We start from the raw sequence: 24430 nt of genomic DNA on the forward strand, positions 1-24430 counted from the left end.
CTTCACGTATGTGTGTGCGTGTACTTCCTGCACTGTTTTCCCTCACTCTAGGTTCTATTAGTATGGTCCTTATGCCTCACACCAAAAGTGGAATACATAGCCAGCATAGTGTTATACACTTGGGATATACAGACAAGCAGATCAAGAGTTTGAGCCAGCCAGGTGTGGTGGCACGCTCCTTTAATCCCAGCACTAGGGAGGCAGAGGCAGGTGGATATCTAAGAGTTCAAGGCCGGCCTGGTCTACAGAGTTCAGGACAGCCACGGATACACCCAGAGAAACCATGTCTCGAAAAACAAACAAAAAGAGTTTGAGGCAACCTTAGCTACATTATGAATTTAAGACCAGCCTAGGATACATGTGACACATCCTCAAAATAAAATTTTTTGCCGGGTGTGGTGGCACATGCCTTTAATCCCAGCATTTGGGAGGCAGAGACAGGCAGATCTTTGTGAGTTTGAGGCCAGCCTGGTCTACAAAGTGAGTCCAGGACAGCCAAGGCTACATAGGGAAACCCGGTCTTAAAAAAAAATTTTTTTTAAAGTTGATTGCAAAGACTGTATTAGGAACTCTCTCATGCAACAAAAATGGTAATTATAAATACTGCTGAAAAGTAAGATTTTAGCAAATAGCATGCTGTGGATAATATGCAATTAGCAATAATTACAATACTTGACATACCGAAAATAACAATTCTCCAGAAGCAATACTAAGGATTGTTTGGTGTGGATAAGACATAAAGCTATGCCAGAAGTGGTAGTTGATGCCTGTATCCTGGGTACTCTTCAAGAGCCTGAGCTACAGAGACTGTCTTTAAAAATAAACAGAAAAGAAGATAGAAGGCTGAATTTTTTACATTAAATTTACTTTAAAAATATTAAAAAAAAAAAAAAAAAAAAAAGCTAGGTGGTGGTAGTGCACACCTTTAATCCCAGCACTCGGGAGGCAGAGGCAGGTGGATCCCTGTGAGTTCGAGGCCAGCCTGATCTACAATGCGAGTCCAGGACAGCCAAGGCTACACACAGAGAAACCCTGTCTCGAAAAACCAAAAAAAAAAAAAAAAAAAAAAAAAGTATACAGTGTTCTGCCTGCATGTACACCTTCACTGCAGATGAGAGTGCTGTCTCATTACAGATGGTTGTGAGCCACCACGTGGTTGCTGAGAATTGAACTCAGAACCCTTGGAAGAGCATCCAATGCTCCTAACCTCTGAGCCATCCTCCAGCCCCTACTTTTTTTTTTTTTTAAATTGGTAAGCCAAGTGTGGCAGGTATGCCTTTAGTACCAGTACTCAGGAGACCGAGGCAGGGGGATCTCTGTGAGTTCGAGGCCAGTCTGGTCTACAGAGAGGGTTCCAGGACAGCCAGGGCTACATAGAGAAACCCTGTCTCCAAAAAACCTGTATTCCTGGTGGCTGTGAAGAGTGCATCCAGATCCCCTGGAATTAGAGGTACAAATGATAGGGAACCATACTGCTGCTGGGAATTAAACTGGAGTCCTCTGGACGAGTGGCCAGCACTCCTAGCCACAGAAGCATCTCTCTAGCTCCAACGAGGCTAAATTTCAAGCATGTCAAAGTTAGGCAAAACTAGTTTCTTATCAGACAGAACCCTTGACAGAATACTATCTAAATGATTATTCTTGTCCTGGATGTGTGTGTGTGTGTGTGTGTGTGTGTGTGTGTGTGTGTGTGTGTGTTTGGTTTTTTGTTTTTGTTTTTGTTTTTAAGCTCCTAAACCAGACCCAGAGCACAGGCTGACAATCCCGTATATTCAGGAGGCTGAGGCAGGAAGACTATACGCTCAAGGCTAAGTCAGACAATCTATTGACACCCTGGTCTCCCAATGAAAAGTAAAGTCAATAAGTAAAGGACTAGAGATACAGCTCAGTGGCAGAGCACGTATCTAGCATGCTTAAGGCTCAGACTCAATCTCTAGTACTTAAAACAAACAACCTCGCAGTGGTACTAGGGACCAGGCTCAGCAGTAAAGCACAAGCCAGGCAGGCATGGCCTAATCCCAAGCACTCCCTCCCCAAAGTCCTGTAAAACTGAACCAGAGCATGCAAATCAGTTCATGCAGCACCCGGAAAATGTAAACATTCTGTCTGTTTCTAGGATGTAACACAGACTCTGGCAACACTGAAGTGAGGCAAGTTATGGGGAGTGGACAGATTTGGTAAAAAGTTCTCTGTAAATAGGTAAGAGGTGACGAGATCTGAAGACTTTTTTCTTCTTTTTTAAAATATACATCAGTGTTCTGCCTGCGTGTGTGTGTGTGTGTGTGTGTGTGTGTGTGTGTGTGAGAGAGAGAGAGAGAGAGAGAGAGAGAGAGAGAGAGAGAGAGAGAGAGAGAGAGAGAGAGAGAGAGATCCCCTGGAACTGGCGGGCATTACAGGCAGTTGTGAGCTACCATGTGGTTGCTTGGAATTGAACCTGGGTCTTCTGGAAGAGCAGCCAATGCCCTTAACCACTGAGCCATCTCTCCAGTCCTCAGAACAAGCATATTTATGGAGCTGACTTAATCTGAAAACCAACAAGAATAAGATACCACATAAAAGCCGGGCATGGTGTCTCATGCCTTTAATCCCAGCACTCGGGAGGCAGAGGCAGGCGGACTGCTATGAGTTGAGGCCAGCCTGGTCTACAAAGAGTCCAAGACAGGCAAGGGTACACAGAGAAACCTTGTTTCGAAAAACAAGAGCAAGCAAGCAAGCAAACAAACAGATACCAGATAAAGGCACTGCTCGAGTATTTAAAGCTTCAGGCCAGTCCAGGTAAGTTCCACCATTACCCTACCCTCGGCTTTATCTACAAGCTGAACTAACAAACTACTGGAGCCAGACCATAAGCAGCAAAATGAGCCAAGAGTTTCTATGTATTCCCCAAATCTAGGCCTGAATTTGGCAAGGGAGAAAAACAGGGCTAGGAGTGAAAGGTGAAGAGGGAAAAGCCCAGTGTCTTAGAAAACGCTGTGCTCTGTCTCCACCTAGCGGTGCCAGTGATTCCTCAAAAGGAAAAGCAGCCTGAGCCTCAGCAAAGGGAGCTAGCTTACCTATGGCCAGAGAGTCTATCTCCACCACAACAAAAACAAACTTTCTTCTTGAAACCAGCACTACTTTACTAACAATTTTCTGCATGCTGAAAGTATCCTTAAAAAATGTGGATTTATACTTTAATCCGGTGATAAACCAGAGAAGCCTTCGCACCAGCTAGCTAGAGCACTCAGTAGATCTGAGAAAATGCTTTAAACTCTGAAATTAAAACTAAACAAGTGAAACCAGGCATGGTGGCACATACGTTTAATCCCAACACTTGGGAGGGAGAGGCAAGCGGATCTCTGTGAATTCAAGGCCAGCCTGGTCTACAAAGCAAGTTCAGGATAGCTAGGGCTGTTACACAGAGAAACCCTGTCTCTAAACAAAAATTAAACAAGTGTCAGAAATGTTCTTTGGGGCCAGGCGTGGTGGTGCACACCTTTAATCCCAGCACTGGGGAGGCAGAGGCTGGAGGCAGCAGAGGCAGGTGGATCGCTGTGAGTTTGAGGCCAGCCTGGTCTACAAAGCGAGTCCAGGACAGTCAAGGCTACACAGAGAAACCCTGTCTCAAAAAAAAAAAAAAAGTTCTTGGACAATAATATAAAACTAGCATAAATTACTCAGAGAGTCATCAAAAGTCAAGAAAAAGGCTGGGGAGAGTAGTGTATGTCTGTACATCCCAGTACACAGGAGGCTAAAGTAGAAGGATCCAGAAAGAAGCCAGGTGAGACTACACAGCGAGACCCTGTCTCACAAAATTTAAGGAGGAGGGAACCTTTCTCCTAAGGCAGATGCAGATGCTGATGCTGATGCTGATGCTGATGCTGAAGGCCTTTGAACTGTGGCTTCTTCCCCTCGTTGTTCAGATGAACAACTAGGGAAGGAGGTTTAACATGCCCCAAAGGGCTCAGCCTAGAAACTAGATGCTCAGAACTCTCAATGACTGTATGTGAGTGAACCACACACAGAGAAGGTGTGTAGACCTCCAGAGCCCAACTCTAGCCAGGCTTGCCAGCAAACTCCCTCCTACCTGACAGGCTTTGGTAGACACCCTTAATCTGTTCATATTTGGTACAAAGAACCTGGTTCTTACTTATTCACTAGACCCACACATCTGCCTAGTTTTGTCCCAGAACCCACGGTTACTTGTGTTTCTAAGAAGGGTTTTTTTGGTTTTTGTTTTCTTTTGTTTGGTTGGGTTTTTTGTTGTTGTTGTTTTTGCTTTTATACTTTTTTCCCGAGACAGGGTTTCTCTGTGTAGCCTTGGCTATCCTGGACTTGCTTTGTAGACCAGGCTGGCCTCGAACTCACAGAGATCCACCTAACAAATGCTGCGCCACCATGCCCAGCTTGTTTTTATACTTTGAAACTCAAAGAAGAGCCATGCATTTTGCAATGTGCCTATAATCCTTTTCTTTCTTTCTTTTCTTTTTTTGGTTTTTTGAGACAGGGTCTTTCTGTGTGTATCCCTGGCTGTCCTGGACTCACTTTGTAGTACAGGCTGGCCTCAAACTCACAGCGATCCACCAGCCTCTGCCTCCCGAGTGCTGGGATTAAAGGCGTGCGCCACCCGGCAGTCCTTTTCTTCTTATTGTACAGAAACTGTACTCAGATGATCTCAAGTGGGGTTCCTCTAAAACTGAACTATAAAGACATTTGGAGGGAAGGGAAAGGTGAACTTCTAAAGTTTAAAATATATCTTTTTTAAACCAAGGCTGGGGATATAGCTCCTTGGTAGAGAGCTACTCTGGCTTGCTGCATGCGGTGGAATCCAACCCCAGCTCACAAAGAAAAGGAAACAAGGTAATCAGTTGATATCTTTGTGGGAACACCAAATGCTTTTGGAAGGACACAGGCTGAATATTGAGGAAGAACTGCTCTGACCATAAGAAATGTGAAATATGCAATTAGAAAATACTTAACTATTGCAAAATTAGCTTTACTTTAGGCCAAAAGCTTGAATTCCAAGCTGATCGTGGGCAACTGAAAAAAAATCTCTTATAAAAAAATGCTCAGAGCTGGGCGTGGTGGCGCACGCCTTTAATCCTAGCACTCGGGAGGCAGAGGCAGGTGGATCGATGTGAGTTCGAGGCCAGCCTGGTCTACACAGTGAGTCCAGGATGGCCAAGGCTACACAGAGAAACCCTGTCTCAAAAAACCAAAAAAAAAAAAAAAAAAAAAAAAAGCTCAGATGGCCGGGCGTGGTGGTGCATGCCTTTAATCCCAGCATTCAGGAGGCAGAGGCAGGTAGATTGCTATGAGTTCGAGGCCAGCCTGGTCTACAAAGTGAGTCCAGGACAGCTAAGGCTACACAGAGAAACCCTGTCTCAGGAAAAAAAAAATGCTCAGATGATCCAAAGGACAAACTCGACATCAAGGCAAGAAAGCAGAGCTTTTAGTCATGCCATGACCCAACAAAGCTAAGCCCTCTGGCAGGGTCTCCAAGTGGTTTTGAGATGGGATCTTACACCAAGTGCAATAAGTAAAATAATGACAAAGACAAGTAAGTCATCACACTAGAACATTCTTTAAATGGACTGTTAGTTCTACTTTCTCCTATTTACCGAATTTTTAGATTCCCACGTGGAGTCACCTACTAAGTGTCACACACGGTGGAGGGAGGACGGCCTGGAAGACTGGTTCCCTGGATTCAAATCCCAGGCCCCACCTTTTAGCAGCAGCATGACACCCAGCACAAAAAGAAAGTTTGGGCAACATCTAAATGCATTAGTAGAATCTCTGTGCCAGGTGCCAGGTGAGAAGGGCATTCCAGGCCTAGACACAAGCTCTGTGGACAGAGGCTGGGGGAGAGTAACTGAGGCAGTCAGCTCAGAGCAAAGAGGATGTACAACAAAGTGTGGGAGAGGCTGAAAGGAGCAGAGAAATGGGCAGGGGCTGAGGACATACTTCCATTTACACAAAAGTCCTTACAGAGCTGTACTTTGTGCCAGTATTGGTCTAAGAACTCTGCCAATAGCTCCCTACAAGAATCACAACAACGTCCATCTCACCAAAAATGCAAGTGAGAAGTAAAGAACTAGTTCCTCAGAGGCAGCTCCAGGGACCACAGCCCAAGTCTACGATTCAAGGTCATCCTCTGCTACACAGCAAGTCCATGGCTGGACTGGGACATCTGAGTTCCATCCCTAGGACTCATGCAAAGGTGGAAGGAGAGGGCTGAGCCCACAAAAGTCCTCCTCAGCCTCCAGCACGGCTGTGGCACATGCATGCCCTTTCCCCAGTAAGGTTTATTATAATAAAAAACTAAAACTACCCAGCACTTGAGAGGCAGAGGCAGACGGATCTCTGTGAGTTCAAGGCCAGCCTGGTCTACAAAGCGAATCCAGGACAGCCAAGGCTACACAGAGAAACCCTGTTTCACAAAAACAAAACAAACAAAAACAAAGACAAAAACAAAAAAACTAAAACTAAACAAAAAGTGCTAAGCAATAGGAATTTTCCAGCTCTGCAATAAGCTTATGGGGACACTACCATACACGCAGAGCATTGCTGATTGGAACATGATATAATTTTAATCATGTGACTTTAATGATGTGCCCTCCTTGAATCAACAGTGGGTCCACTGAGACATTAAGTACGCTATTTATCCAGTTTAATCTTCTGTTTCCCCCATGGAAACAAAGTACACAATAACAATCATGTCCACAATGGTCCTGATCACTACTAGTTGATGCTGGTTGTCCAGCCCATGTGGGAACTCAGTCTCTCTTGAATGAATAAATAAGCCCTGTTGTACCATATGGAACCGTGCATTTAAAGCACTGAGTACCGTACCTGACACATGGTCACTGCTATTCCCTAGTCTTTCATCCCACTAAAGGATGGGCAACAGGGACCATGAAACAACTGTATTAAGCAGCATGCCCCTGCCTCTCCAGCAGCCCATCTTTCATCCCGCCTGTCCACCACAGACCACAGACCATTCAAAGGCGCCGTCTATTTCCATAGGGCACAGGTGGTAATAGGGAAGGACAGCCTTTCTTCTGTAATGAGAAGTTCCATAGTGCACACAATATAGCCTAATATCCTATATAACCTATAAAATAACCACAACCATAATTTCCAAGTGTTAGATGCCTACCTTTTGGGGAAGTATAGAAAGAAAGACCATGGGGCTGGAGTGATGGCTCAGTGGTTAAGAGCACCGAATGCTCTTCCAGAGGTCCTGAGTTCAATACCCAGCAACCACATGGTGGCTCACAACCATCTATAATGTGATCTGATGCCCTCTTCTGCAGATAAAGCACTCATATGCAATAAATAAAATAAATTTAAAAAAGAAAAAAGAAATAAAGACCATACTGAAAATACCAGAATTATCTCTTCTGTTTTCCCATCTTTGAAGGCTGTTTCTGTTATGGACAAACTATGTCTACTTGTTATATGGTATAATGACCTGTAATATTGGCTTTCAATTGATCATAACCCCATTTGGTTGTGGTGAAAACATTTAAGATGACAACCAACATGAGACGGCTTTGTTTTTTTGTTTTTTTTTTTTTTTAATGTAATATAGTATTAGAACTTCCTACAACTCAATTTCAAGAAATTTTTCATATTTGGCTCATCCCACTGATAGATTGAATTATTACCACAAGATTCCAGCCTAGATGTGAAATAACATAACCATTTAGCCTTCTGGCAAATCACATTCAGCACCCACTTTCTCAAGATGACAAATATCAAATCTCTCAAGTGGAAAAATCTTTTAGGGCATCAAGCCAATTGTGCAATGCAGCAAATAGATCAAGGAAGTCCACCCCCACCTCTGCAGCAAAACTCCTGAACTTACTGTCATAAGGTAGCATGACTCATATGCCAGCTACCACTGGCTCTAAAATCAAGTCCTTCTTGGGAGGTCACTACCATTTGACCTTAACAAGGCCAAGAGTTCCACAAGTCCTGGCTTTCTTTTTTCCCTAAGCCACCTGCTATCTCATTGTGTAAGCTTGGCACACAAACATGGAAGGGAGTGAAACTATTTGCTCTCTAAGCTCTCTCTATCACCACAGAACAAACTATTATTACCCTTAACATAATATTCAAACACCACTTATAAACAGTGTTTCTATTATAAAGTGAAGTTCAGGGAGATGCAGTGACTTACCTAAGACCACCACAGGACAAGGTGATGTAAGCCCCCCACTTTAGACCAGTTATAGCCTTTCTTCTCCTTCTTTCTGTGGCACTAAACATAACAATCCTTGGGTTTTTCTGTCTTGCTTTGTTTTATTTTGGTTTTTCGAGACAGGGCTTCTCTACGCCTTGGCTATCCTGGACTCACTCTGTAGACCACGCTGGCCTCATACTCACAGAGATCCGCCTGCCTCTGCCTCCCAAGTGCTGGGATTAAAGGCGTGCACCACCACGGCCCGGCTGGTAACAATGTGCAGAGCCAATATTACTGGTCCCACTTTACTGGTGTGAACAGTGAGGTCCATAGAGCTCATATCCCAATCAGAACCGGGTAGGAAAGAGGCAAAACTTGAGGCCTCAGCCTGTCTTATTTAAAGTTCATGTGCTTCCTATTACTGCTGCGCTACTCAAGCTGTGGTCACTGGACCAATAGCATCATCGGCATCACCTGACAGATAATTAATTAGAAAGAGATTTCTCAGCTGGGCAGTGGTGGCACCAGGGCTACATAGAGAAACCCAGGTTTTATTAAGATTTTCTTGTCATTTCTGTTTGGTTTTGTTTGTTTGTTTGCTTGTTTTTTAAAGACAGGGTTTCTCTGTGTAGCCTTGGCTGTCCTGGACTCACTTTGTAGACCAGGCTGGCCTCTAACTCACAGCGATCCACCTGCCTCTGCCTCCTGAGTGCTGGGATTAAAGGCGTGCGCCACCACACCCGGCTTCTTGTCATTTCTGTAAAGTTTGGAAACATTATGCCTCTTGGACTTCCACTATTACTATCGCTCTGTAGAGATTCACCCTGGGTTCTCAATGTGTGCTGGGGTGCAGTTCACACCAGGCACCTTTAATGTTTGAAAATACTTTAGTCACAACCAGGGATAGACAGATGAATGCTACTAGGATCAGAGGCTGGGGTACTCGATCAATATCCTACAATGCCCGTGGGCCTGTTAGCCCAAGCCTGTAATCCACACCCAGAATAAGATCATTACAAGTTTGAGGCTAGTCGACTCTATAGTAAGTTCCAGGCCAGTCAGGCCTACATAGAAAACTGTTTCAAAAACACAAAACAATGAGACTGGAGAGATGGCTCAGAGGTTAAGAGCACTGGCTGCTCTTCCAAAGGTCCTAAGTTCAATTCCCAGCAACCACATGGTGGCTCACAACCATCTATAATGAGATCTGGGTCCCTCTTCTGGTATGCAGGTGTTCATGAAGGCAGAACACTGGATAAATAATAAATAAATAAATAAATATTTAAAAAAAAAACACAAAACAGTAACAACAAAAAATCCTACCGTACACAGGACTGCTTCCCCATACAAAAAAATTAGCCAGCCCAAACATCACCAGGGCTGAAGCTGAGAAACCACACTATCTGATAACACTATCCATTATTTTTGTATTTACTGATCACTTTTTAAGATTTGGTTTTACGATCTTCAATTATGTGTACATGTAGGAGTCTGTGTGTAGATACTTGCACGGACATGACTCTGAGTATTTATGGAGCTTAGGGGCACAGGCTCTCGTGCAGCTGGAGTTACAGATAGTACTGAACTACGTGCCATAGGTGTTAGGAACCAAACTTGGTTCTTCAACACGTTCCAGCAGTTTATTGTCTGTTTTTGTTCTTTTTGTTTGTTTTTTCGAGACAAGGTCCCTCTGTGTAGCCCTGGCTGGCCTCGAACTCACAGAGATCCGCCTGCCTCTGCCTCCCAAGTGCTGGGATTAAAGGCGTGCAGCATCACGCCTGGCTATTGTCTGTTTTTGTTTGTTTGGTTTTTTTGTTTTTGTTTTTTCTTTCAAAATAGGGTCTCACGATGTAGCCCTGGCTGTTGGAACTCAGCATGTAGACCATGCCGGTCTCAAACTCAAAGATCTACTCTGCCTCTTACCCCCTGAGTTCTGGGATTAAAAGTGTGTGCCACTGTGGCTGGAGAGATGGCTCAGTGGTTAAGAGAACTGACTGCTCCTCCAGAGAGTCTGTGTTCAATTCCCAGCACCCACATGGCAGCTCACAACTGACACCCACAGACATGCATGCAGGCAAAATACCAAAGAACATAAAATAAAAATAAATGATTAAACCTGGTGTAGTGGTGCACACCTTTAATCCAGCACTTAGGAGGCAGAGGCAGGTGGATCTCTGAGTTCCAGGACAGCCTGGTCTACACTGAGAACCCCTGCTATAAATGTCATAAATAAATAATGAAAAACTGACAATAGCAACGTTGAGACTTTTAGTCCATCGTGGCAGGGAAGGCATGGTGGCGAGGACATCAGGGCACATCACACACACAGTCAGAAGTGAAGAGATTAACCCCTATATTTAGATTGCTCTATCCTTTTCGCTCAGTCCAGCCCCAGCCTATGGGATGGACCACTTATGTGCAGAGTGTGTCTTACTTTCTCAATTAAATTATTCTGGAAACATATCCAGATATACTCAGATATTTTGTGGGGAGTGGGGGACCGTTAGACACAGTCTCAGTGTTATTCTGGCTGTCCTGTAGACCAGACTAGGCTTAAACTCAGAGATCTACTTGCCTCTGTAACTGCTAAGATTAAAGGCTCTCCAGGTATGTTTCTCTGGTAATTGATCCTAAATCCAATCAAGCTGACAATGATAACTAATCATCACAAAGTCCCTTATCAGCTATAAGGTTTGCTAATTTTTCTCTTCACCTAACTCTGCCCTTTGAAGCACAAATTTATTTATTTATTTATTTATTGGTTTTTTTTGAGACAGGGTTTCTCTGTGTAGCCTTGGCTGTCCTGGACTCACTTTGTAGACCAGGCTGGCCTCAAACTCACAGTGATCCACCTGCCTCTGCCTCCCGAGTGCTAAGGCACAAAAATTTTTAATTTCAATTAAGTCTTTTTTTACTGTGAATGTGTGTGTGTGTGTGTGTGTGTGTGTGTGCGCGTACACTGACCTGTGTGTGCACATGCAAAGGTCAACATGTCTTCTTCTATTATGCTTTACTTTATTTTCTGAGATAGACTCTTTCACTGAACCCGAAGCTCTCTAACTGGCTGGCCAGCAAAGTCCCAAGATCTACATATCTCTACCCTCTTCTGCCCTCCAAGGGTACTACTGTACACAGGTGGTGCACATACACACCTGCACGAGAAAACACTCATAAACATAAAGTAACAAAAACACCCAGCACTTTAATCTTTTAACATTTACGCATTCTTTGTGTGTATCCCACGTTGGTACCGTGTTTTCAGGAGTATGAGATGACTGGGCTTATGACCCCCAACTTTTCCAGTTAAAATATACTAACCAGATAAGACTACCTCTCTTCCAATGCACACCCTGTGCGGCAGACTCAGGCATGTGTCTATTTGCAGGCAGGGCACTAACAGTTAGGTACTTTATTAAATGCTGGCAGGCAGCCAGTGCCAGCCTACACTGCCCCTTTAAGGCAAGCTCAAATGAGCAGGTTCTGGGAGAGCCAGGCCACGCTCATGTTCTCCTCCTCGAGGTGCAGGAAGATGTGTGCAGCTTGCTCCTCCCTGCTTCCTACTCCCCGCACAGAGCAGGGAATCAGCCGTGGATGTGTACATTTGTGTGCAGGACGGAGAATAACTTGGTATAACTCATTCTCCTTACAGTACGTGGACTCCAGGATCACACTCAAAGTTGGGTTTTGTGTATGTGTGCATGGTTTTTTTTTTTTTTTTTTTGTATGCTCAATTTTCTTAACCAATATATTTTATTAACAACTTAGTGACCGAGCATATGTCACTTATAACCCGACTAACCAAAACAATAGGAAATGAGGATTAATGGACACAATAACAAAGCTGGAAGGATATCAGTACCGAAGAACGATTCTCCTAGTACAATCAGCAGGATTTCTTCTGCTGGAACCTGGAGTAATTAGAACCCAGAACCTCAGCAGCAGCCGGAGCCCCGAAGCCTTCCCTTGAGTGGTTCTCTCTAGGAGCGTCTCCAAGTGCAGCGATGAACAACCAAAACTACCCCAAGTCTCCAAAAAGCCCTCCCCCCGCCAGTTCCAGGCTCATTTATATATCCTCCCAGAGTCTGTTCACGGGATCTTTTCAGCTGGCAACAATCAAGCTCCTACTCAAGGTAGTTGGTCTTCTAGTGGATTAACCTCACCTGTTCTCTCACGAGACCGTTCCAATCCCTCACTTGGGATCCTAAAGAACAGGTTTATCTCTCCTTCATTTTTTTTCTTTTTTGGTTTCTCTGTGTAGCCTTGGTTTTCCTAGACTCACTTTATAGATCAGGCTGGCCTCGAACTCACAGCAATCTGCCTGTCTCTGCCTCTCAAGTGCCAGGATTAAAGGCATGCACCACCACGCCTGGCTGCGTGTGTTGTTTTAAATATTTATTTATTTAGTGTATATGAGTGTTTTATTTGCATGTACACCTGAAGGCCAGACAAGGGCATCAGATCACATTATACACGGTTGGGAGCCACCATATGGTTTCTGGGAATTGAACTCAGGACCTCCAGAAGAGCAGGTGGTGTTCTTAACCACTGAGCCATCTCTCCAACCCTTAAGCAAAATTGTTTAATGAAACATTTAAACTGTTAATGATGCCAGGTTTATGGTGCTTGCCTTTAATCCCAGGACTTAAGAGACAGAAGCAGGCAGATCACTATGAGTTCCAGGCCAGTCAAGGTTACATAGTGAGATCTTGTCTCTAAAAAAAACCAAAACCAACCAAACAAACAAATACATTTTAAAAACCCAAAAACAAGTAAATTGGATGTGGTGACACACCTCTTTAATCCCAGCGTGGGAATAGAAGCAGGCAGATCTCTAAATTCAAAGCCAGCATGTTCTACAGTTCCAGGACAGCCAGGGCTACACACACAGAAACTCTGCTTCATTATGGGGAGTGGGGGCGTGGGGGCCCACGCCTTTAATCCTAGCACTCTGAAGCAGAGGCAGGTGGATTACTGGGAGTTCAAAGCCGGCCAGCCTGATCTACAAAGAGTTCCAGAACAGCCTGGACTACACAGAGAAAACCTGTCTCGAAACATCAAAAAAAGCACCCAGGAGGCAGAGGCAGGCAGTCGCTGTGAATTCAAGGCCAATCAGTCTGGTCTACAATGTGAGTCAGGACAGCCAGGGCTGTTACACAGCGAGACCCTGACTCAGGGAAACAAAACAAAACAAAACAAAACTTTCATTTGGTTCTCTTTTATAATTCTTCTCTTTAGTGATCTTCATTTGATTTAGTAAGTATTGTGGTACCTTTTTGCGCCTCCCATAAACTCTGGAAATATATTTATAATGGCTAAATCTCATGTGTGTGCTTGTACGGTGCACAAACGCACACGGACATGCAGAGGCCAGAGGTCAGTAGCAAGCCTCTTCCTTTATTACGCTGTCTTATTTTTTGTGATAAGGTCTCTCACTGAACCTGGAGCACAATGACTCAAACTATCTGTCCAGCAAGCTCCAGAGATCTGCCTGCCTCCAGCCCAGCGTTTACAGCGGTGTTCAGTATCAAATGCAGACCCTCACACTTGCGTGGCATGCACGCAGTTTACGGACTTCACAAACTCCCCAAAGCCTATTTTGCTTATCTGACCCCTGTTCACTCTCACTTGTGCAGCTGGCTTTCCCACACCCACCTTCTTTCCCTGTGGATGGATCATGCTTTCCCGGGTTTTTGTTTGTTTGTTTTGTTTTGTTTTGCACATCTCATAGTTTTTTAATGTTTTTGACATTTCAGATAATATATTTTAGTGACTCTAGTGTCGCCTAGCCACGGCTTTTATATGGTGGGGGAGGGGCAAAATTCTATCACTCTCCTTGAGTTTTTGAGACAGGGCTTGCTAAATCACTTAAACTGGCCTTGAACTCTCCATTCTCCGGCCCTCAGCCTCCCAAGTGCTAAGATGACAGACACAGACCATCAAATCTATATTCAAGACTCACTGTGTACACACCTTCAATTCCAGGGCTAGGGAGGCAGAGGCAGGCGGATCTCTCTGAGTTTGAGGCCAGCCTGGTCTACAAAGCCAGGACAACCAGGGCTTGTTTGTTTATTTGTTTGTTTGTTTTTTCAAGACAGGGTCTCTCTGTGTAGCCTTGGCTGTCCTGGACTCACTTTCTAGACCAGGCTGGCCTCGAACTCACATCGATCCGCCTGCCTCTGCCTCCTGAGTGCTGAGATTAAAGGCGTGCGCCACCATGCCGGGCACAACCAGGGCTTGTTACACAGAGAACCCTGTCTGGAAGGAAAAAAAAGACTTACTATTTGCTTATTTGGTGACTTTAATGAAATCTATCCCACACAGTGTGAGGGCCGTTCTTTCTTCACAGGGAGGTGTTGCTCTGAGTAGTTACCTTGAATGACATGGCTTTAGTTTTTCCTTTCCATGACCATTGAACTGTTAAATTCTAATTGTGGCTTGTTTTTCTAATATTTGTGACAATGCCCTGAGGCACAACTTGTAAACAAATTGGCCTACTGAATTATGGCGACTCAGAACAAACTGTTTCTGAGGTGAATGTTTGATATTTCTGCTTACCCAAGGAGGATCCCCTAAGAATTTCTTACAAACTGGAAAACACGCAGCCTAGGCTGTGTCTTCATACAACCCAGCCTTCGCTCACTAAAGCCTAGTATTCTCAAGACTGCCTTCAGGCATGAACTTTCCCACTGTGTTTCAGGCAAGTTATTTCCTTTGGTGGAAGATTAGGACAATCTGGGTTTTATTTGTCTTCTGGGTTGAATCCTGGGCCGCCTGCATGTGCTCTATCCGAGCTACAACCCCAGTCAGCAACCGGTTAAGGTTAGTGCCCCACCCCCCCCATCCTCTTCAGGCTTCTAGGGATGGGAAAGGGGACACTGCCAGCTTTCGCTGAGTTGTCCCCTTTCCCACCAAACCTAGGATCGAGTCTTTGGTGGAAAACAGAGTGGGCAGAGGTTTCAACTTGCCTTCCCTGCAGTTAGGAACCACTTCACAAGTCAACGCTGGGGCAAGAGCAGTTAGGCCCTAAATTATCTCAGCACGCCACGCCCTGTTCCACAAGTAGGGACTGAGAGGAAAGAGGAGGCCCTATCCTCCCGGTGCAGCGCCTTCCTAGGACTTAGCCTGAGCAACAAGCGCTGGTAGTCTTGATCCACACTGCGGCCTCTTGCCTTTTAAATCTCTTCATTGATTTCCTGCTGTAGCATTTTTGTTTGCCCTTACAACTATTTCCAACGGTTGTTTTCAAAGGAATTTTCGTTAGTGTCGGAGTAGACTGTGTCAGCAGAGTCCTGACACTGTCATGAGTAAGTCAACCCTAAGAGCAAAGCCAAAGAGCTGAATAGCTCCCACAGAATCCCAAAGGCCTGTAAAGCTGAAATGACTATGTAGCCATGTGTAGACACAGCTTGCTAACTCCTGACTTACTAGCACTTCTACCAAAGCTGCTGGCTCTGCTACACTTTGTGTAGCAAGGAGTAAATTGCTTAAGAGGCAGTATCATACTGACGATAAGCTTATTAGAAAGTTAAAAAAGCCTTGAGGCACTCTCCATATATAAGAAGAAGAAAAAAAAGCAGGGTTTTTTTTTTTCTACTTTTTTGTTTGTTTGTTTGTTTTTGTTTTTCGAGCCAGGGTTTCTCTGTGCAGCCTTTGCTGTCCTGGATTCACTTTATAGATCAGGCTGGCCTCTAACTCAGTGATCCTCCTGCCTCTTCTTCCCCGAGTACTAGGATCAAAGGCATGCACCACCACACCCTGCTCTGTTTTTCTACCTTTGTTTGTTTTTCGAGACAGGGTTTCTCTGTGTAGCCTTGGCCGGATACACCTTTAATCCCAGCACTCGGGAGGCAGAGGAAGGCGGATCGCTGTGAGTTCGAGGCCAGCCTGGTCCACAAAGTGAGTCCAGGACGGCCAAGGCTACACAGAGAAACCCTGTCTCGAAAAACAACAACAACAACAACAACAACAACAAAATAATAATAATAATAATAATAATAATAAAATAAAAATAAAAGTGTGCGCCACCACACCAGGCCGGTTTTTCCTACCTTTTAGAGAGAGGCTCTTGCCTCCTTCTGTAACCCAGGCTGGACTTGAACTCTCACAACCCTATGGCGTCAGTCTCCTAATCTCTGCATTTACAGGTGTATGCTCATGCACCAGACCCAAAATATTTCAACAAGATGTGTCTTAAAAAAACAAACAACTCCCCGGGTGTGGTGGTGCACTGGGGAGGCAGAGGCAGGTGGATCTCTGAGTTCAAGGCCAAGCCTGGTCTACAAAATGAGTTCCAGGACAGCCAGGGCTGTATATACTATGAAACCCTCCCTTGACAAACCAAAACCACAGAGGCAGGTGGATCGCTGTGAGTTTAAAGCCAGCCTGGTCTACAAAGCCAGTTCAGGACAGCCAAGGCTACACAGAGAAACCCTGTCCCGAAAAACCAAAACAAAAAGAAAACAAAAGAAAGAACAACCAAAACCAACCAACCACACAAAAGCCACCACAAGCAAACAAATAAATAAATGATGGGGTGGGAAAGTTTCTCCACCATCAACCAGTTCTTTCTGTCAGATACCAGTCGAGCATCCTTTAATTCAATTCTGACACACTCTACTTGGAGTGTTCAGTAGCGTAGATAAAAGCGTCAGCCACACAAGACTGTTTCTAACTAGCTATATAAACTGAGGAACCACAACTCCCTCTTTGGGTTCAGTTAATTTAGTAGAGCACCTCACAGAACTCAGGGAACCACTCATGTTTACCTATTTCTTTTTTTTTGGTTTTTCGAGACAGAGTCTCTCTGTGTAGCCTTGGCCATCCTGGACTCACTTTGTAGACCAGGCTGGCCTCGAACTCACAGAGATCCGCCTGCCTCTGCCTCCCAAGTGCTGGGATTAAAGGCGTGCGCCAACACGCCCGGCTTTTACCTATTTCTTTTTCACCAGGAAATATTACAAGATCCTTTTTAAATGTGTACCGTGGGCAAAGGTGCTGACCAGAGCGCATGTCCAGACGGGAGCTCTCTCTGAACCCCATGTGTTTAGGACTTTATGGAGGCTTAGTTTTTTATACACACACACATCATCATCAGGCACTAGTGATCAACTTAACCTTCAGTCCCATCTTGGGAGAAAAATTGAGAAGCCTCAACCTTAAGGATGCTAACTAGGCCTTTCTGATGGCCAGAATGCATCCAAAAACTACTATAACCTGGCAGAAGCAGCCAACTCATTAGCACACAAAAAGAAATTTGTTACTTCGGAGATTCCAAGGATTTTAGAAGCAATAAGGCAAGAAACCGGATCAAGTGTATACTCTAGTGTCACAGGTACCTACCTAACTGGTTTTCTTGTTGGTTTAGGGTTTGTTGTTACTGGTTGGCTGGTTTTTGAGAGTTAAATGTGTAAATGACACTTAGCAAGTGTTCAGGGCTATGGATATAGCCCAGTGATGATGCGCAAGGTCCTGGATAACACTCTCTCTGTCTCTCTCTCTCACTCTTCAACAAATGATAACTATTATCAGCATATTAGAAACTATGGAAAGTAAACGTAAGATACTTGTTCCCAGAAACTTTGGAACGAGAAGTACAAATTTTCAATAAAACTAGATGTAACGTTCAAGACACAGAGTACACAGTAATGCCCGGTGAAAAACTTCCTGGAGTTTTAAGCGCAAGTCCTCCGTACCATAAACCAGTTGTTCTCCGTAAGATTCCAGTGTTTTCCAATAACAAATGAATGAAAATATCCTTCAGGAAATGCCATAACCAAGAGACCCACGTTTAAAAGGGGTTTGGGGGCACAACAACTAGCTTTAACTTGTGATCTGGGCCTAGATAGTGCCTTCCGGTCCCAGGGAATGATATACACAGAATCCCTCAAGCTTCCACTTGGACTGTCACCGCAGCGAGGGCACCCTGTGCGTGGGGACGCGCGCCCGGGGCCGGCCAGGCAGGGACACTCCGGCTCTCCGCTAACAGCCCGCCCGTCGGGGCTGGCGGCGGGGTTACCTCGCAGTTGAACTCCATCTCGGCGTCCATGGTGACGATCCGCACCGTGAATGTCTTGGGCTGCTTCCTCTTGAGCGAGCTGAAGCTCATGCGGGAAGCGATGGCTCCGGCCATGGCGCGGGGGACTGGCCTGGGACCCTCTGACCCCTAGGCCCGCGGTCTGGGTCTATTAGCCCCCCTGAAGGAGCTGCACAGGCCTCAGGGCCACCATGGTGGCCGGCTGGCCAGCCCAAGACAGACCTAGGCTGCGTGGGTCCCCAGCGGCCAGCATGGGCCGCGAGGACCCGGACCCGGGTACGGAGAGGTGAGTTAAGGGACAGTGTCTGCCGACGGAGGGGACGGGACGCCGGCGGGAGCGGGCGCGGCCCCGAGCTTGGGGACTCGGGCTGGGGACGCCGGGGGCGCCCCGGGACAGGAATCCTAGACGGATGGGGCGCGGACGTCGCGCCTCTCCGCGGCCGGCCGGGGTCGCGGGGCCGCGCGGTAGTCGGGAGCGCACGCGCGCGCGCGCGTGTCTGTCACCGGCTCGGCTCCGCGCGCCCTCGGGAAGCGTCCTCTACCAACCCCCACTACAGCGACCCGCCGGGTCCCCCGCCCCGCCCTCAGGCCGCCCAGAACGCTACACACGGATGCAACCTAACACATTCTCCAGACGCTGTGATTGGCTGGCACCCCAAAGGAAGCGGGACTTCACCTCCGTCCCGCCCCGTCTAGATCCTCTGCACCAATTGGAAGTTGCGATGTGCCAGGGGCGCGGGTCTGTACTCGGCGTTGAGTGGCTACTGAGGCGGTCACTCTGAACGCTTTTGTTCCTAAAGAGTACGCCTACTCTAGCAAGACTGGTTGAGAAGGCGCAAGCGGCGCCTTCCCCGGGAAACCTGTGGAGACCGGGGCAGCACCGCACGAGGAACCTTCGCGGTCATTGAGAGACCCAGAGCAGCAGTCGTGTTTGGGACACCCGGCCGAAATTTCTCTCGGGCGCTTAACATGTACTGACCTGTGTGTGTTTCCCAGACTTTAAAAACACGTTGGAGGGGGGGGGGGGGGGGACGGGACGGGGGGAGGGCCTCTGAAGTTGCCCCGACTTTGCCAAATCCTTCAGCTTCTCTTTAAAAAAGAATTAAGGTTACCACCACAGGATTCTTGCTTTTCCTTACTTTCCTTACCTCCTACGGGGTAGTTGAGGAATTTAGTACATAATGTATAGTTAGTACATATAGAAAGCGTTAGGAAGGTGTCTGACACGTACTAGGTTAAGTACTATGAAACTGGCTTAGTTGTAGATCAAAAAATGGAAGAATTTTCATTTTGCTCTCTGTATTTGCTCCCCCGCCCCCAAGTACACAGGAGTAGTAATTGTATCTTAATTACTTCACGTGTTGTAACATATAGGAGAATTTCGGCTTTCTGGGAAGTTGTAGAGTTTTTGTTTGGATGTCTTAAAGATATATAGATAAAGCAGGGCGTGGTGGCACATGCCTTTGATCCCAGCACTCAGGAGGCAGAGGCAAGCAGATCTCTGTGAGTTCGAGGCCAGCCTGGTCTATAAAGTGAGTCGGACAGCCAAGGCTACACAGAGAAACCCTGTCTCAAAAAAAAAAAAAAAAAAGAAAGATGTGTGTGTGTGTGTGTGTGTGTGTGTGTGGTGTGTGTGTTACAGTCATTGGGGCCTTCTTTTTTTTTTTTTTTTAAAACAATTTCAGAGGTTTAGCCCAGGATCATCCTGGTGGCACTCGTGGTGCTGGAGCCGGAGCTGAGAATCATACCCTGGTCCCAAAGCTTAGAAGGTGAGACAAGGGGAAATTGAGGCAAGAGGAGAGAAGAGAACCAGAGCCAGAGCCAGGCCCGGCAAGGAATAAAAATGCAAGTACGATGGGGATTTTGGCTGGGAGGATGCTGGACTAGCTTGGAGGATTAGAATGGAGTAATATTTGCTCTGTATTGTGCTCAAGGCTAGTTATATAAATCACAGTTAAAGGAAAGAGAGACAGACAGACGGACACACAGACAATTGGCTTTAAAACCTCAAAACCCACCCTCAGCGAAGGACTTCATCCAACAAGGACACACTCCTAATCCTTCTAATTCTTTCAAATACTGTCATCCCCTAGTGACTAAGCATTCAAATATCTGTGATTTTGTTTTTGTTTTGTTTTTGGGAGATAGGGTTTCTCTGTGTAGCCTTGGCTTTCCTGGAACTCACTCTGTAGACCAGGCTGGCCTTGAACTCAGAGATCTACCTGCTCTGCCTCCCAAATGCTGGTATTAAAGATGTGTGCCACCAAGTATGGAGGGCCATTTTTATTCAAACCACAATTTTTATTTTATTCCTATAAGTGTTTTATGGCATATATGTTGACTGCATGCGTACCTGGCACTTACGCCAGAAGAGGGTTCCCAGTCCCTGAAATGAGTTCAGGCAGTTGTTAGGCACCATGTGGGTGTTGGAAAGTAAGCCTGGGTCCTCTGCAAAAGCAACAGTGAGCAGTCTATCCAACCTCTGATGTTTGTTTTGAGACAGGGTCTTCCTTCCTTATCTAGGGTGTCTGGAGCCCCTGGGCTCAGCATGCCCTCTGCCTGAGCCTCTCAAATCTCTTAAAACTACAGCCCTGACCATACGAGGTAGCACGCGCCTTTACTCCCAGTACTTGGGAGGCAGAGGCAGGAAGATCTGTATGCATCTAAGGCTAGCCTGGTCTACAGAGTGAGTTCCAGGACAGCCGGGGCTACACAGAGAAACCCTGTCTGCTGCAAGAAAAAAAGGGGGGGTGATAGGATTAAAGGGGTACACCATCAAGCCCTGCTTAGAGACCTGTTTTTGTATGCACGAAAAGCTTAAGAAGCAATACATAAATAACATGGTTGGCAGCTGGGCGTGGTGGCGCCCGCCTTTAATCCCAGCAGGCGGGAGGCAGAGGCAGGAAGATGGATGTGAGTTCAAGGCCAGCCTGGTTTACAAAGTGAGTCCAGGACAGCCAAGATAACACAGAGAAACCCTGTTTGGAAAAACTAAAAAAAAAAAAAAAAAAAAAAAAAAAAAAGTGGAATTCTGTAATATTCGTTAGACGCTGCTGCTAGAACTTTCTGTAGCATAAGTCTTGCTCTTGTACAACAGATCCATAGAAGACTAGGTCAGGCCAGCGAGGGCCATCAGAGAGGCTGCCACCAAAATGATTCTTCAGGTACTGTGGGCTTGGCATGGGTTTACCTTCGTTTTTATTCCTTCAATTCTTCCCTGCAGGTAGAGAGCTAGGTTGGAGTCTTCCTTGGGCTTCCTGTAGAGACAACAAATAGGCCAGAACTAAAGATGCTGCCAGTAAGTACGTGATTTGGAGAGCCCACTGAGGAACAGCAGAAGGAAGTAGATCACACAGCAGGAGCTAAAACACAAGGTTTATGATCAGTAATAGTTCATTTTTATAGAAGACTTCCTAAGTGCTAGACTCCTGGCTAATCTGCAAAATACTCTATTTAAAGTTCCTGGGAAGATGTCCAGGTAAGATAGGTAGTTCTGAATCTCAAAAGCAAGAGCCAGAGATGAAAATAGATATGATGGGGGCTAGAGAGATGCCTCAGTGACTAAGAGCACTCTTAGACAGGCCCTGGACTCATCCCAGTCCCCGGGGGGTGGCGGCAGTTCACAACAGCCTGTAAATCCAGCTCCAGGGGATCTGACGCCCTCTGCTGGGCTCCTCAGGCACCTGCAGTCTCATTCAGATATTAACACACAAATACACAAAATTTTAAAAAATAAAATAGGTGAGATGTCTAGAAAGATGATTTGATGGTTAAGAGCATTGGCTCCTCTTCTAGAGGACCTGAGTTCAATTCCCAGCACTTATGAGGTGGCTGCAAACCATCTGTAACTCCACTTCCAAGGCATCCAACATTGGTGGGCCGACAAACATGCATGCAAAACACCCATACTCATAAAATAAAAAGTATATATTAAAAAAAGAAAATAAAATAGGAGCTGGAAGCCGGGTGTGGTGGCGCATGCCTTTAATCCCAGCACTCGGGAGGCAGAGGCAGGCGGATCGCTGTGAGTTCGAGGCCAGCCTGGTCTACAAAGTGAGTCCAGGATGGCCAAGGCTACACAGAGAAACCCTGTCTCGAAAAAAAAAAAAAAAAAAAAAATAGGAGCTGGACAGTGGTGGCGCATGCCTTTAATCCCAGCACTCAGAAGGCCAAGGCAGACAGATCTCTGTGAGTTCAAGGCCAGCCTGGTCTACAAGGTGAGTTCCAGGACACCTAGGGCTACACAGAGAAACTCTTGTCTCAAAACGAACAAAAACCCAGAACCAACAGGTAAAAACACATTTTAAGTGCCATGAATATCCTTTCATAACATTAACTATTCCATGATGTATTTTTCTAGGGGCCTGCATCCTCTAGTTTTCTTCCTAGAATTTGCTACTAGGCAACTGTAGCAGGCTTTCCTTCATGTCTGACTCTGTTTTTTTTCTGCCCTTATTTTTATTTATTTATTTATTTATTTATTTATTTATTATGTATACAGTATTATGCCTTCATGTACTGCAGGCCAGAAGAGGGTGCCAGATCTCATTGTGGATGGTTGTGAGCCACCATGTGGTTGCTGGGAATTGAACTCATGACCTCTGTAAGAGCAGTCAGTTCTCTTAATCGCTGAGCCATCTCTTCAGCCCCCTTTTCTGCCCTTATTAATTTGACAATGGTTTCCCCTACCCATTTACTGTTTATTCGTTGTGCCAGTTCTATTTCTAAAATTATAGATCTCTTGTTTTTTGGTTGGTTAGGTTTTTTTGGTTGTGTGTTTGTCCGTTGTCGTCCCCACCCCCACCCCCCGCCCGCCTTTTTTTTTTTGGTTTTGTTTTTTGGTTTTTTGAGACACGGTTTTTCTGTGTAGTCTTGGCTGTCCTAGACTCACTTTGTAGACCAGGCTGAGTGCTGAGATTAAAGGCCTGTGCCACCACGCTGGGATTTGTTGTTTGTTTGTTTTGTTTTGTTTTTGAGACAGGGTTTCTCTGTGTAGCCTTGCCTGTCCTGGACTCCCTTTGTAGACCAGGCTGTCCTCGAACTCAGGTCGATCCACCTGCCTCTGCCTCCCGGGTGCTGAGATTAAAGGCGTGCGCCACCACACCGGCAAGTTGTTTTGTTTTTGTTTCAAAAAGCTTTATTTTTTACTTGGTCCGAGACTTGGAAGGGGCTCCAGGACGGTTACGAAACCTCCTGGTGGCTTGAGAGGTTCATTCAAGTGTCGATCCTAAGGCTGGCTGGTGTAGAGCAGAGGCGGGAGCCTTGGAAAGTGAGGAGGTCTCACAGTCGTGCTTGGGAGTGAGCCGCTCACCGGGCATGGTGGCTCACGCCTTTTAATCCCAGCACTCGGGAGGTAGAGACAGGTGGATTGCTGTGAGTTCGATGCCGGCCTGGTTTGGTCTACAAGGCGAGTCCGGGACAGCCAAGGCTACACGGAAAGGCCCTGTCTTGAAAAACCAAAAAAAAAAAAAAAAAAAAAGAGTGAGCGGCTCACAGAGATACTTTTGCCTATCTTGATGAGCTTTACCTCGTCATCCAGGAAGTGGTCTGTGTGAGCGGAACCCAGGGAATGAAAATCCTAGAGGGCCTGAGTCAGGTTCTTCTCTGGGGCCAAGGCCACTCATCTTTTTATTTATCCATTTTTTAATAATTTATTTATTTTTATTGTATGTGCATTGGTGTTTTGCCTGCGTGTATGTCTGTGTGAGGGTATCAGATCTTGGAGTTACAGTCAGCTGTGAGCTGCCATGTGGGTGCTGGGAATTGAACCCGGGTCCTTTGGGAGGGCGGTCTTGGAAGAGCAGTCAGTACTCTTAACTGCTGAGCCGGCTCTCTAGCCTGACACTTGCCTTTAATCCCAGAACTCAAGTGGCAGAAGCAGGTAGCTCTCTGTGAGTTTGAGGCCAGACTGAGTTCAAACACAGCCAGGGCTACACAGAGAAACCCTGTCTCGAAAAGAAAAACAAAGCCTTTTTTGAGCTTTTTTTTTTTTTTAAATTTCATTGAGACATGTAACCTAGACTGGTCTCAAACTAGTTGAAGTTGACCTTCAACTGACCTTCCTGCCTCCACCTCTCAAGTCCTGGGTTCATGGACAAGTAGCAATTTTACGTGGCCCAGGATGGAATCCAGGGTTTTGTGCATGTTAGGTAAGCCCTATATTCCCAACCCCTTGTTTTTCTTAGGCTAATACTTTATGCCATATCAATAACTAAGTGATTTTTTGTTGT

The 24430-nt window shown here is 45.8% G+C and overlaps 1 protein-coding gene across 5 annotated transcripts in view; it reads right to left on the bottom strand.

Moving 5' to 3' along the window:
• Nf2 (NF2, moesin-ezrin-radixin like (MERLIN) tumor suppressor) overlaps positions 1 to 18666 on the bottom strand; it is an 85646-nt gene extending 66980 nt beyond the window's left edge. For 3 of the 5 annotated variants that reach the window (XM_051165377.1, XM_051165378.1, XM_051165379.1), the window contains exon 1: positions 18183 to 18663. In XM_051165377.1, coding sequence (XP_051021334.1) covers positions 18183 to 18296 — 114 coding nt within the window. In that variant the 5' untranslated portion in view covers positions 18297 to 18663. Of the gene's footprint in view, positions 1 to 18182 lie in introns of all 5 variants that reach the window. The other 2 variants (XM_051165381.1, XM_051165380.1) reach the window with 2 other exon arrangements.
• Between the last annotated feature and the right edge of the window lie 5764 nt (positions 18667 to 24430).

The sequence above is a fragment of the Acomys russatus genome, chromosome 22, assembly GCF_903995435.1.
Source record: "Acomys russatus chromosome 22, mAcoRus1.1, whole genome shotgun sequence".
NCBI lineage: Eukaryota > Metazoa > Chordata > Mammalia > Rodentia > Muridae > Acomys > Acomys russatus.